Raw genomic sequence first — 14688 nt, 5'->3', positions numbered from 1 at the left:
AACAATCCAGAGTTTGAGGCGCTGCTATCTTTAAGGCTGCTCTTTAATTTCCACCTCAGCTAACTCGAGGCTTAACAAACTAAAAGAAATAAAAAGGCGGATGTAGGATGAGAGGAACTATTGAGCTACCAACCACTAGAATGAAATCAAAGCCTGTTGATGGAAAAACATCACATCAACGTACAGTACATCTTCAAACTCTGTTCTGTGCCTCCTTTCACTGGACTGTATACATCATACGTAAGAGTTTTTCTCCTGACCTTTGCTCTTTAGATTGAAATTTTAAAAAGCCTGTGCATTCTGCTTTCCCTATATCCTTGGAGACGCCTCTGTAGGAATTTTCTAACAGGATCTGCATCATTGATGAGGATTCGGTGACGGCTTCGTGACTTCAGCGGCTTCTCATTCTTTGTGTCTGCCATGTTAGAAACGTAACAAACAACCCGTGTGCTCAAAATTAAATGATCTCTCCTTGATTACAGCTGAACAGGTTTCTTGTACTTATGCTAATGACACAGCATGGCTGGAGTACATTTAAGCACTAAAATGTTTAATGAACATAAATTAATCTTTCTCAGTGAATTGCAGGTATGAAAAGGTAAAGATCCAACATATAAACCAAACTAATCAATGCAAAATTTGTTCACTCAAGTATCTGAAAAAGGGTTGCCTAAAATTAAAGTCAAACTGATCAGAGAAAAACATGCAAAAAAACATGACTTTCTTTACCAACTAGCACATCAAATTATTTGAATTCACATTCTCCTGCCTGTTTTTTTTCTTCTAAATACTGCGCTAAATTAGGATTGAGGCAGAGTGTGATTTTCTCAAAAAGGGAAAGTGAGAAGAAAACTAATGCACGTTTTAGATTCCAACTATGTTGACTATGTTGATTAGTCAAGTCCACGATGCCTTGATCTGGCAACCACAAGGCTTATTTCCATTGGGAGGACACGGTCTGCTTCTGGCAGTATCCTGAGTCACAGACTAGCAAGTCCCAAGTCTGTGTTATCCTCTCAACGCTCTGTTCTGCGGCATTGTCCATAAAACACCCCCACCGTCTTTCTGCAGCACGAGACCAGCATATTTTAAATGGGAGAAAGGGAGTTGTGAGACTGCACAGTTCTGCAGCCGTCTTAAGTCTTCTTTTTAGAGTGGGAGAGCTGCTCAAACTAGCAGGTATTCGGCTAGTGAGCACCAGCTGCTCCGTGAGGCGGGCTAGCAGAGCATCTTGTCTGTCTTTTACTGCCCTCGCTCCGTCTGGCTTCCTCTCACTGCTGCTGCTCCTCCTCTTCCTCCTGGGCCGGGCCCTGGGCTTGCGCCTCTCCCTCTCCCTGTTCCTGGGGCTCGGCCTCGGCTTGTGACTGTTCCTGAGGCGGTCTGGGAGGGGGCGCCGGGGCAGGGACAGGCGGGCGAGGGGGAACTATGATTTGGTGCTGGCGCTGCCTGTAGGCGATGACCGTGCCTAGCAGCAGGGCGATGACGGTCATGAGGTAGAGGTCCCACTCTGGGCCCAGGAGCTGGTCCAGGTCCACCTGAGTAATCAGCTCCTTTAACTAACAAAGGAGCCGAATGAGGAGAGAGGATGGAGGACAAAGACACATATGATTCATTTCAGTTCCCCTCTGATGAAGCAGCTTTTACAATTTCTATTTCAAAGCCAAATTGTCACGGCTCCAGCTTGACAATTTAAGATGAAGTACTCACATTAAGATCCTGCAGGTACTGCAGAGTGTAAATCAGGCCCAGCTTGCACAGGGCCAAGAAAACTGGGACCTGGGCATCAGGGCTGGCTTCGGCGGCCATGTCGTAGAAGCGCTTGGCTAAATGGATGTCCTGCAGAACCGCATGAAACAATTCTGGATTACAAATCAGTCCAGTGACTGCATTAACTATACTCTGCATTCATAGATCAATGTGACTAAGTGGATATGAGTGAAGCATTGAGAGCGAGCTGATGTTTAAGAGTCAGCAGTGAAACTCTGTGCGCACCTGTTTGATGCCCAGGCCTTTCTCATGCATGTAACCCAGGTTAAACATGGCCTGGGCGCTGTGCTGCTGCTCTGATGCCAGTCTGTAGTGGATCACAGCTGTCTCATAGTCCACATCTGTCCCGTAGCCGTAGAAGTGGTAGTCCCCTAGTTTTATCCTTGCCACAGTGTAACCTGGGAATGAGAATTATATGCATCAACTCTCATTCTAAGCACAGGATTGAGCAGCCAAATTCAACTACTTTTTTTTTATGTAAACTAATCATAGGTGGATTCCACATGAAAAATAAATGCTAAAAAAATAAATCAGAGTCAGTGTGTATGGACTCACCTTGTGCTGCAGCTCTTGTCCAGTGGAGCAATGCACGAGGGTAGGTCTCATTCTCAGTGAAGATTCTAGCTCCTTCTTTTTATTACAGTCCAGACAAATACAAAAAACATTCAAAGGTTAGGATGGTACTTTTCCATAAAACTTGGTGCTACTTTTGGGGAATTTGCATAATAAAACACACAAGGTCTTTTTTTACCCACATTTGTTTCACTAAATCAATTTTGCTATTGTGTGATTAAACTAAGACAGTTTGCTAACAGTGACGCTGAAGGCCTTTTCACACCAGGGACGAGAGCGTAAAAAAGAAAAACGAAAAGGCGAAATATTTGTGGCTGATTTTTCACGTTCAAACCTTTCACACCAAGGCAACACGAATATTTGCGTTCCGTGCATGCCACCGAAAATTAAAGTTTCGCACCGTCACACAATCATGGATGCATAACTTGTTCTTACTATGATACACCCAAACTCAACTCTAGGTTTTTATTCCAAGTGTGCACGTCTGTGTAGAAAAGTTACAATGTGGTCGCATTTCCTATGAAGCAAGTTATTGTAACGAGTGTAAATACTGAGCTTATTGCATTGGTTTTCAGCATTCATGACTGGACTGGCTCGTAGAGATGGATGGGTTTGAATGTTTAAATTTGATGTGTGATTTATTCGCACTAATTATTTCAGTTTGGTCTGAAAAGACCTTACTACTAGGACTACTTTTTTTATGGCATTTGAACCTGATGTGCTTTTCACTTAAACACTTTTTTGATACTAATGTCACAGTTTCTCTTACTTTGATCCAGAATGAAGGCCACGTTGCTCTGGGCCACCTCGTAGCCCTGCTCAGCCAGCAGCAGATACTGGACCAGCGCAGCGTCGGCCTCACCCTCCTTAAAGCTGCCGTAGGCCGCCATGAGACGCTCCGACCAGCGACCACGTTCACACACGTTCTTGAAAAGCTGAAATGAAGACACAGACACACGGTGTGTCACACAACATGTAACATTGGCGCACAATGATGTCATAATTAACAAAGAACTGAGCAGCAGCTTCCGGGTGCCTCACCTCCACGGCAGTGTGGCAGGAGCGCATCACACCGGTGCCAGTAGCATGCATCTGGGCCAAGTTGTAGAAGGCCAGGATGTGGCCCGCCTGTGAGGCCAGGTTGAAGAATTTAAGTGCCTGCTTGTAATCACGCTTCACACCAATGCCATCTGAGGAGGGGAAGAAAGAAAAACAGTGAATCAAATGGAGGAGAAAAGAAGTATACTAGTCCACAGAAATGACAATCATGTGAAGAAAGTAAAGAGAATTTCTTTTTTTTAAAGATTTGAATAATCAGAGACAACAATGAAAAGCTTTGACAGGAGGCCGTGACACATTGTGTACCACAAGCACACACCATGCACAGCTGTACTCACTGTAATACATGGTGCCCAGCTGGAGTTGTCCATCCACCCAGCCCTGCTCTGCTGCCTTTTGGAAGTACTTCAGTGCCATCTCATAGTTCTGAAGACACAAAACACACAACGTTCAAATGGCTGCTCTGATTTCAGCATGAGTGGCAGCTTGTCATCAACCTCATAAACCAAACGACTTTACTGGGATTGAGAGAGTGCATCTTAAACTCAGGCATGATTTTAAAAAAGATTGTAGTGTGTGTAAAAGGCTCTTACCACTGGGACACCTCTCCCATATAGGTAGGCCATGCCCAGGCCACTCTGTCCCACTGGATTACCCTAGATTAAAACAAAAACAAACATGACAACTGAATAACACACATCAGCTAACAGGTAAAAGTATGTAGAGTAACAGAAAGCTGAGTGTTGCTTTCTCTTAAAGAATAACTGCAATGATAAATGCTCATACAAACACTGAAAGGGTAAATTATCCAGTTCAGATAGAGATAAAGACATGAGTCAACAGCTTTGTTCTTACCAAGTCAGAGGCCTTCTTAAAATACTGCAGGGCTGTCTCGTTGTTCTGAGGGATATACTCGCTGCCTTCTGAGTACATCTGAAAAAGGACAGAAGGAGTGACATCTCTCAGAAATCAAAAACGTGATGCACTGTGCACTGCACCGCCCTCTGTTAAAACAGCATTGCCAAATCATTGGCTTTATTTATTTTGGATTCAATTTGTAGCATCTCTCTGCTCTCCAACTCGCTGACTGCTTCTCCCAAGAACTCACACAGTATGGGCGACATATTTATAATGTTTACAGACAGAGAAGTGAAACAGATGGGTAAAATGAAACCGATTTGATTAAACTGAAGTGTTTGTTGTTATAGGTAAAGTAAGGTAATAATGTCCAGCAGGCTTGTCAGTGTAAAACAAAGAAATAACTGTAATAAAACTGTCTCATTACAAACAAATAAATCAGTTTCTACCACCGTTGTACGACAGACATCTCACCCACCTTGCCGAGGAAAGCCATAGCGTGTGTATTCCCTGCATTTGCAGCCTGGTTGAAGTAGTCATACGCCCTCTGTTGGATAGAAAATACATTTAATGATAGAAAATCACAAGAATACAATACTTCAAATGAATCTTTTGTTATAAAAGAAAATGTCACCTGATGATTCTGTTCTACTCCACGTCCTCCATGCAGGTGCAGCTGACCTAACCCCACCTATCAGGGGAAACAAAGAACCTTGTTACCTTCAGTGACACATAATTAGTATAAATATAAAGATTACATTTCACACAATGATGTCTCTTCCTTCTCTAATTACGTACATATAATATGGTTGAGATATATTTGCATGCAAAGAGAAAAATGCTGGACAAATGAGTAAATGCTGACACAATGTAAACTGTGATTATGACCTTTGTCAACTGTTGCTTTAGCTATTATTAGACCATAAGACGGACTCAAGGACAAAAACTGTACAACTTGGCAGGAGATAAGCTTTAACCAAGTCACAGCTACCAGTAGTGTGAATATACAAAGATTTTACTAAGGGTGTTTTCACGCCTAACCTGTTTGGTTTGGTTAAAACTAAATCTGATCCGTTTTCCCAGTTAGCACGGTTCATTTGGGCTGGTGTCAAAGCTGTCAATCAAACAACTGAGCCGATACCACTTGAGAAGATGGGTCTCTCTCTGGTGCGGTTCGCTTTTGGTGTGAAAACAAACAAACCAACTACAGGATTTTATGATAGCAGATATGTGATTTTAGCATGATTTCAAAAGCTTAACTACTGATAAATCCATCTGCTGATCGTAAAATCTGTTCAGGAAGCGATCTGTATTTAAGGCCATGTATAAAACTGCTGTGCTTGTATCCGACTCCAAGTACTTTGTCAGTTCATTAACTCCATTAAAAAGTGTGTGACAGCGATCCCACAGTACGCCGATCATGCACTTGTCCGTGCGTTCCCCGACGTTTGGACTATGTATTCACACCAGTCATCTGGCAGCAATAACGTGCTTCATAAACTTCGGTTAGTCACCAGAATTTGAATTTTCCCCCACGTGGGTCCTGATGATGCAGGATGATAATCACCAAAACTGTCCAATCAACATGTTACCTGTCGGTCTTTATAACTTCATGTTTACTCTTCTAGTTCGTTTGTAAAAAGTCAGTGTGAACAGGCACCGGGCCAGAATTAAAATGCAACCCTATATAATTTTTTCACTTGGTCCGGACCAAATGAACCGAACTTCAGGTTTGTAAGCACCCTCATTTTCACCTAACATTTGGCTCTGAGTCCCAAAAGGCAACACAATGAGGTCTATTTGTATTGCACATTGTTAGTTTTCATTAAAACACTTTTTATACTGAAGTTCTACAAATTGCTTTAGATTTGTATAATATTTTTTTTCCAAAACCGTCCCTAATATGATCAATACATTTGATTAAGATACGTGTACTGTATGGGATATGTATACTATCAGAGCAGAATAAGGTTGTAATGACAAAAATAAATGAGCAAAGGAGACATATTGATGATGACACTATTTTACCTGAGCTTGAACATCTCCTTTCTCAGCCAGAAACTGATAGTACTGGATCAAGTCCTCCTCCAACATCCCACTGGTAGATCCTGGGTTCTCCACCTCATCCAGCAGCCTGATCCTCTGCACCGCTGAGCCTCCTGTCAGGGACACGTCACTGGCCACTGGAGGTGGTGGCGGAGAGGAGGAGTGGAGAAAAGAGTTTCAATCAGGTTATTTGCCCATGAAGAACCAGAACATCACACCTGAATATCATATCAAAAAATGCAGTGAATGCTCACCCTGATTTGCCACAAGCCGATAGTGTGTTAGGGCTGACTCACAGCTCTGGGGAACACCCACACCTCCCCAATATCGGTATCCCTAATAAAACAATAAGAGGAAATGTCATTTTTTTATACTTAAGAAATACCGTGACTGTGTCATTGCTCAACTGAGAGACAAATCAACTCACCAGAATCATATGAGATATCAAGTTTCCACCCAGTGCACCGAAGGTGTAGTAAACCAGGGCCTGACAAACACACAGAGAATGTGGGCAATATGTGAGTAAATGTTGGGAAAAGATAGACATTACATAACATTACTGTCACGGACGCTTTTGTCCAAAGTAACGGCATAAGTTTAGTTATACAGAATTTACAAAAAGTACCTTAGCCTGACTCGAGTTAACTCCAAGTCCTGCTGCGTACAGAAAGCCAAGAGCCTATGAAAAAGAGAAACAAAGCACAGTGTTACACATCTGATTCCATAAGCACAAGTAATCAGTATATTTGATAAGATGTCAGATCGAAAAGGCTTTCAACACTTTTCTCAAGTGACACATTAACATTTTGAATGAGATCTTTACCGTCTGAGCTTTAGGCGAGCCCTCCATGGCAAGCTTCTCAAACATTTCTTTGGCCTTGGTGACGTTCTGGCTCATGTAGTCTCCAAACAGCATGGCGTACGCCACCTTCTCCATGGCTTTATGGTGGCCTTTCTCTGCTACTTTCTGCAGCTTTTCGTATAATCTGAAAGAGTGTTTGGATGAGCAGAGGCAGCTTGAGTGAAGTCGGATTGACATAATAAAAATTATGTGTACATAACAAACAGTGCTGACATGACATCTTAAGCAAATAAGGATGTGCTGAGCAAAGTCACACAGGGAGGAAACTCACTCTTTCTTTTGGGTCCTCCTGGTGGTGGCATTGAGCATGCGCAGGACAGTTATATACTGGTCGTCAGCCTCCTCCGCCTGCAGTCTCTGCTGGGCCTGCTCCTCCGCTGAGGGAAAGAAAGGAGAAGCCAATGAGAAATTACAGATGCAAAAAAAAATAAAGGTTTATAACACTTTGGCAGCAGAGGAGGCAAGCGATAGTAATTCTGGAAATGAAAACATGGTGCACTATGAGGGTGGTTTCAGATAAGTTGTTTGATAGAGTCATAATAATCAGTCAACAAAACAAATTCTATAACATTTTATTTTTAATTTAGGCTTTAAAATGAGACACTAAAGGTAGTTATAAGTTAACAGCCAAGGTATTAAGTTAAAGACTTACTTTCACAGAAACCCCACTTCTTCTCATGGTCATAGTCGTAGATTGTGGCGCACCACAGCCGTCCATCCCCCCGTCCATCAGTGGTACAGTCCGAGTATTCTTTCCCCTGGAAGAGGAAGGGGAAGATGCAGGGCTCTCCATGGGCTGTGCCTCCATTCACCACAGGAACTGTATAAAAAAACAACAACATATAATTATAACAGAGAATAGACAAAACAAATAATAACAAAGTAAAAACAACTGGATATTTCAGGATAACTTGTAAAAAATAGGTATGTATTTTGTATAAAAAAATATCTCCTTGTGGGGTAGAGTTGAAGTATTAAAAATGAATGTGTTGAATTTGTCTTGTCTTCAATCCCACTTATGTTCCATGCTCTTGGTTTAAGGAGTTACATGCTATTTTTATTAAATTCCTTTGAAATAAAAAAAGAAAAGAGAATCGCCTTCAAAAAATTAACAACACCAAGAGGTAAAGGTAGAGTCCCTGATATTTGTAATTATTATCTAGCATATAATTCAAGGTACTACTTGCTTTCTTGGGCATCTAAATACAATTACCCAGAGGTGAGCAGCTGGGTATGGCTTGAACATGCAATCCTCTCTCGACATAATATTACCCTGTTTGTGGTATCACACCAAACCACCTGTTGCTTTGGACAAAGACTTGGGATCGCCTGGTTTGCACTTCCCTCCTGTCCCATGTGGTATAAGATGTTTATGGCAGATGGGCATGTTTTGTGTGACAGGCAGTGGCAGTGTGAAGCCGCCCACACATGATGTTTTATTTCTCAGTAGGGTCCTTTACATAATGTTATAAGACAGTTATAACAATCTGAGCCTGGCAGTGGCAAAAACAGGCACTTTTAGTGGATGTAAATTTATGGTGTAATGCAACATTTACAGATGCAAACTGCTGTTTAACTAAACAGAAGAAGAAAAGAAGCCTTTGCCAAATAACCATTAGTCAAACGGTACCACTCTCAGTAATACATCCAGGGATACTTCCCTATTACAGGGTTTTCCCTGCCATTAAACACTTAGGCACGGCGCCGAAGTGTTTTTGTGCCCCGCAAGCCGTATGAACATAAAAACAACGTGGAGAGCATCTGAACGAGCAGACGCACTACCTGTTTCGAAGGGCGGAGCTCAAATTCTGTCTACTCATCATGTTCGCTAAGTTATGGCTCTCAGTGACTTTTCATAATATATTAAATGTGTTTAAAAAAAAAACATCTTCATGATAAAAAGTACATTATCAAAGAAAATGTATTGACACGGCTTCCAACCTAAGCCTTTTTCAATACTGGACCAATTTCAAAAAATGTTGTCCCCATTAGTCACTTAGACACAAAAACATGGGAAAATAGGGACCAGGTTGAAAAATACCAAGGTTACCCTTTAGACACTTTGATAAAGGCCTGAGCAGACACTGGGGCATGCTTAGGAACTTCGATGTAACATAGCCTTTAATAATAATAATAATAATATATTGGATTTATATAGCGCTTTATAGTAATCTCAAAGACGCTTAAACACACTTTACTGTATCCCATCAATTGTTCTGTATATACCTTCCCTCCCCCCCTCCTTTTGTGTCAATGTTTGTTTTCTTTTGTTTGTGATATTTTGTCTCGCGTGTAAATACACAAACCTAAAAAACCTGTTACCATATCCATTGTGATCTTTTTTTTCTAGAAACAACAGTCACAGATTTAAAACTTCATATTAAACATACAAAGTCGGTTAATTCAAATAAATGCCAGTAAAATGTCAATTTTCGTACAAGTTCAATATTATACTTGTGTAAGACGGCGACGGGTAAATAACTAACAATCCCCAAGTAAAATGATGTAACTGACTGCAAGAAGAGCCACAGGTGCAAGGCGCTGTTAAGTTCTCGTGGGATTTAACTGTTTATCCAGTCTGGCGCTGGCTGCCCTGAAACCACAAACATCTTTTCTCAGAGTCAGCAAAACTGAAAGCAGGTTAACGTGTCAAGACTCAACAAAGCTAACAAAATAAGACAAATCCGGCGTCTTCATTCTCAAAAACAGATGTGACTTAAGACGAGGTGAAAACCTGAGGGCATTGAGGAGTCAGTAAAGCTACTGACAGACTATCCCTGCTTCAGGCCAGCCAGCACATTAGCCATAAATGCTTATAAGAGCTAAAGATGTTTTAAGATTGTAGGTTCAGACTAGAGGTCCCTGAAATATACCACTAACATTTCCTACCACTAAATAATTATAACTCATATGGAGCTTAACTCCATACAATAGCCAGATGCCCAGTGGCTCACCAACCCTTCTTAACACAGCTATGTGAAGCCTTAAACAACGGAAATAACCAGTCATCAAATGGATGGATGGACGTTTGAGCTAGAATTTTAGTCCTTACCCTCTTTAGGTTTCTCCTCCACTGGAGGAGGCTGCTCAGGCAGGTCCTCCTTCTCCTCTCCCTCTAGCCCCTCCCCAGGTGACGGTTTCTCCTCCTCTGGCTGGGAGACTTCATGGTCAGAGGTCACAGAGGCACCGGCCACAATTCCTGACGCCAGACGGATGTCTTCTTCTTCAGAGTCTGGATCGTGGTAAGACTGGAGGGATGAACAAGAAGTTATTTTAAAGGAACGGATGGATGAAGAAAAAAATCCCATTGCATATTAAAATAGGCTGAATAGAATTGCATATGGCAAAAGTTATGGATGGTTATGTTGATTATTTATCTATTTATTTATATTTATTTTGTACACTTGTTTTTTTTTGAGTATCCTCTGGGTATTGTCATGGGTGGGATGTCTATCAGTTCAAACATGTTTGTGCAATGGATTGTCAGAGTTGTATTAACAAAATTCAGAAATATACTCCGTTTAAAAAAATCCGGAAAAAAGAAATCAAGTCATTCATCCTCAAGGTTTGATGTGCTAACTTCAACACATTTCTGATCTTCTGCTATGTCATGAACCATCCAGACCTCTAAGGTCATCTGGATCAGGTCTTGCTTAGTGTCCCCAGAGTAAGAAATAAACATGCACAAGCAGCAATTAGTTTTTATGCACCAAATATTTGGAACAAACTCCAAGAAACCTGCAGGACTAACGCCAACTCTGAGTTCTTCTAAATCGAAGCTTAAAACTTTCCTGGTTGCTGCTGCCTTTTATTAAACCAGATAATGATCTTATACTGCACTACAACTTTTACTCTTGTGTGTTATATTCTATTTTAGCTTCAATCCTAGCTTTTATTTTTAGCTTGTTTTTATTTTCTAATCTTTAATGTTTTTATTACTGTTTTAATTATGTCTTAATGTTCTTTTGCACTTTGTCTCAATGTTCTTGAATGTTTATGTAAAGCACTTTGAATTGCCCTGTTGCTGAAATGTGCTCTACAAATAAAGCTGCCTTGCCTTTACTGTCTTTGGGTTGTTTTTATTATCCTTTTAATTTATTTTTTTCTTTTAACTTATATTTTTATATTCTTTTATTCGTTTTTATCTCATGCACTTTGTGCTCTTTTATCTTGCTTTTTATATATATAAAGCACTTTGAATTGCCTTTGTGTTTGAAATATGCTATACAAATAAAGCTGCCTTGCATAACTTAATAAAAACAATATCAAATCAGCATCATGACATACCTTTAGCTCTGGTCCTTCATTACCATGTTGCTCTTCATCTGAAACAGTATTAATAAGACACACAGTGTGAACTTGAGATGCACAAAGCTAAATATAAACAGCTGGCAACAGTTCTGTGCAGATATTAACCACTTATACACATCATATACTCACCAGCTGTTACTCCTTTGATGAAGACTATCAGCAGGATGGTGAAGATATAAACCCCTCTTGCAGTCTTTAAACACCTTTTATAACCCATTATGTTGATGTTGACAAGCCAGCAATCTGCTAGGTGTTAGCTGCTGCTGTTTCTATCAGCAAACATCCAGTTAGAGTGGATTCACACTGTGATATGCAGCATTAATAAACTCACACACACATAGAGTAGTTAGCTTCACTGAATGACGTCCAACGTTAGCTAGAGAGCTAACAAGCTACATAGCCACACAAAAAGACCAACTAAACAACGAAATAATGTGCAAGAGTGGCAAGTCTTCGGTTTAAATAAGAGCTGCCGAGCACCTTTTGGTACTCCCAAACACCCGAGTTGAACAGCGACATGTAAAAGCTTTCTTCTTGTAGTTATATTAAGCAGATACTACTTAGCTAGCTGTGTTACAGTTAAGCTCCTGCTACTACTGAGCGACACTTCCTGTTCTCGAGATTTCGACCAATCACAGCGCGTTCTGGTTTGACAGTAGCCAATGAGCGTGCGGCAAGGATATGTCAGCCAATCAGGTGCGAACACAGTTATGTTTCTAGTTGATGGGTTTGTCCACGACACCACAACATGTTATGATGAACATGTCATTATCATCTAGAGGCAGGTGGAGGCGGTTGCTTTGGTTATTAGAGGCATCATAACCATAGTGAATCCGACATTTAGAAATATTAAAATTAATATAAATAGGCAAGGCAAGGCAGCTTTATTTGTGGAGCACATTTCAGCAACAAGGCAATTCAAAATGCTTTACATAAACATTCAAGAACATTGAGACAAAGAGCAAAAGAACATTAATACATAATTAAAACAATTATAAAAACATTAAAGATTAGAAAATAAAAACAAGCTAAAAATAAAAGAATAGAATATAACACACAAGAGTAAAAGCTCTTGTGTGTTATATAAGATTATTATCTGATTTAATAAAAGGCAGCAGCAAACAGGAAAGTTTTAAGCATTGATTTAAAAGAACTCAGAGTTGGAGTTGGTCCTGCAGGTTTCTTGGAGCTTGTTCCAGATATTTGGTGCATAAAAACTGAACGCTGCTTCTGCATGTTTAGTTGTGACTCTAAGGGGACACTAAGCAGACCTGATCCAGATGAACCTGAGAGGTCTGGGGGGTTCATAACATAGCAGAAGATCAGAAATGTATTTTGTCCCTCAACCATTTAGTGCTTTGTAAACCAGCAGGAGTATTTTATAAACAAAATATTATAAGTATTTTAATAAACAAAATTATAAGGTATATCAAATGTGAAAGGATGTGTCTCACCAGGACACCCACATCACTGTCCATAACCAATGGATGTGTATGTGTATAATGGCAGTGTATATCCTCCTCCAGCATAACTTGAGTAACAAACATTAACTGCAGAAACCTGTAACTATTTTTACTATATTTTTTACTATTTTACTATTTATTTTTACTATATTTAAAGCTAACACAAGAATTATAAAATGTAGAAGTATAGCTACTAGTTTACTTACATTACATTACATTACATTACACTTAGAGGACATATACACTAAGAGATGTATAACCAAGGCAAACAAGATCATTGCTGATCCCAACCACCCGAGCCACGGCCTCTACATCAGGAAGCAGTCCATGAGGAAGCCTGGCTACATCAGCATCAAAGCTAAAACCAACCGCCTCAGAAGCAGCTTCTATCCCCAGGCCATCCGGATGCTGAGCTGAGTCTCACAACTGACCCTGACCCACTAGAGCCCTGTCTCTATCCATTCATCCATTCATACCCACCTCCTCACCCTCGGTTACACTGCACTTATTGCACCACACACTTACGAGGTTTTTAATTCTATGTATTTACTGTGGAGCGCTCCATAAGTATGTGTGTATTGGGGGAGCGTGTGTGTGAGTGAGAGTGTGATAATGGACACAATATGCTTGTTTTATTGGTGCAAATGGTCCCCATCTGTAGATATTCTCTTTTTAATGATACAGTACAAGTTTATAATTTCTGAATTGGCTGTAGGCCTAATATTGTTGTCTAATGGTTTCAGCAGATTCAGAGGAATAGCTTCCACATTTAAATCCAAAACACTGTACTACTGACTACTCTTTGATATTACTGCAGTCAGGATCGACTTCACTTGTAACCACAAGAAGAGGTGTCTGTCTCTGACCCGTAGTAAACCAGTGCACTACGGCTCAGGCCCGATAAGTCCCACTAAAACCATTAGCACTCTGACCGTTTGACTGACTGGGGCCATTAATCCTCTCAGGTAGTTGAATGAAACAGTACCTGGTCAGGGCTGTCAGTTACCTGATGGAGAGAGGGGCGGTACTGTAAAGATGTCTGCACATTTAACAGTGGAGATTATGAGTTCATATGAAATACAAACATACACAATGAGCCAAATTAAAACAAACAAACAATTTTGTTTCGATCTTCTCTCATAAGTCACTGCATTATTTTTTCCATATACATAAGCACACATACCAACAGATGTAATAACTGCATGTTTATTTACAGGCTGCTTTAGTGGTAATTTCAGACAAAGATATCATTATTTGGAAAAAAAACAAAAACAAATATTCACAGTAAACAAGATAATACAAGACAGGGAGTGACTCAGTTCATTTTTTTTTTTCAAACTGACATTATTTGTACTCCACAGCTTTCCACAAGAGAAATATCTGTGATGTTTGACTTTGTGCTGCAGATATGATCCTCCACAGACTGTAGAAACTGTGTGAGAAACCACACAGAATCAGATTGTTGAAAGCCAAGAGAAGCACAGCTACTGTATGTGCCAAAAAGATAAAATGGAGATTTTCTATTCCTGGATCAATACAACTTTCACCAGTATATTATATCAACTGATATCCAGACTGTGAAGAGATAAAACTCAAAACAACAAAAAAACAAAAGTACTAGGGACCACATACTTTTGGAACCCGTCATGTGAGAGTGTATCATTGAAGAAGTACATTTATACAGTCAGCAATTTAACATAACTTTCAAATGATCAAGTCTTTGGTACAAAACTTGTAAGGCAATTGATG

At 40.3% G+C, this 14688-nt stretch overlaps 1 protein-coding gene across 2 annotated transcripts; it reads right to left on the bottom strand.

Annotated features, from left to right (window-relative positions):
• Positions 1 to 253: 253 nt before the first annotated feature.
• Positions 254 to 12086, bottom strand: sel1l (SEL1L adaptor subunit of ERAD E3 ubiquitin ligase). Of its 2 annotated transcripts, none has more exons than XM_037750219.1 (21): positions 11606 to 12086; positions 11453 to 11490; positions 10218 to 10413; positions 7818 to 7985; positions 7437 to 7542; positions 7127 to 7289; positions 6929 to 6982; positions 6731 to 6790; positions 6558 to 6639; positions 6286 to 6440; positions 4892 to 4948; positions 4736 to 4804; positions 4255 to 4332; positions 3993 to 4055; positions 3738 to 3825; positions 3382 to 3530; positions 3110 to 3275; positions 2323 to 2397; positions 1993 to 2165; positions 1708 to 1836; positions 254 to 1556 (listed from the first exon to the last, which is right to left on the bottom strand). In XM_037750219.1, exons 1-21 carry the CDS (start codon positions 11691 to 11693, stop codon positions 1272 to 1274), a joined length of 2442 nt encoding a protein of 813 aa, XP_037606147.1. In that variant the 5' UTR covers positions 11694 to 12086; the 3' UTR covers positions 254 to 1271. The 2 variants fall into 2 exon arrangements, with proteins under 2 accessions (XP_037606147.1, XP_037606148.1); XM_037750220.1 differs by having other exon boundaries at positions 2323 to 2394.
• Between the last annotated feature and the right edge of the window lie 2602 nt (positions 12087 to 14688).

This window comes from Sebastes umbrosus, chromosome 18 (genome assembly GCF_015220745.1).
Source record: "Sebastes umbrosus isolate fSebUmb1 chromosome 18, fSebUmb1.pri, whole genome shotgun sequence".
Lineage (NCBI taxonomy): Eukaryota > Metazoa > Chordata > Actinopteri > Perciformes > Sebastidae > Sebastes > Sebastes umbrosus.
Note: the sequence above shows the minus strand (reverse complement) of the source record. Positions and strands in the feature narration are given on the sequence as shown.

Excerpts from the sequence above, each read along its gene's own strand:
- sel1l (XM_037750219.1), bottom strand. The coding sequence starts at position 11,693 with ATGGGTTATAAAAGGTGTTTAAAGACTGCAAGAGGGGTTTATATCTTC. Across the intron at positions 6,441-6,557 it reads TCGGCTTGTGGCAAATCAGG|TGGCCAGTGACGTGTCCCTG; the intron begins GTGAGCATTCAC and ends CACCACCTCCAG. Across the intron at positions 4,333-4,735 it reads CTATGGCTTTCCTCGGCAAG|ATGTACTCAGAAGGCAGCGA; the intron begins GTGGGTGAGATG and ends GTCCTTTTTCAG.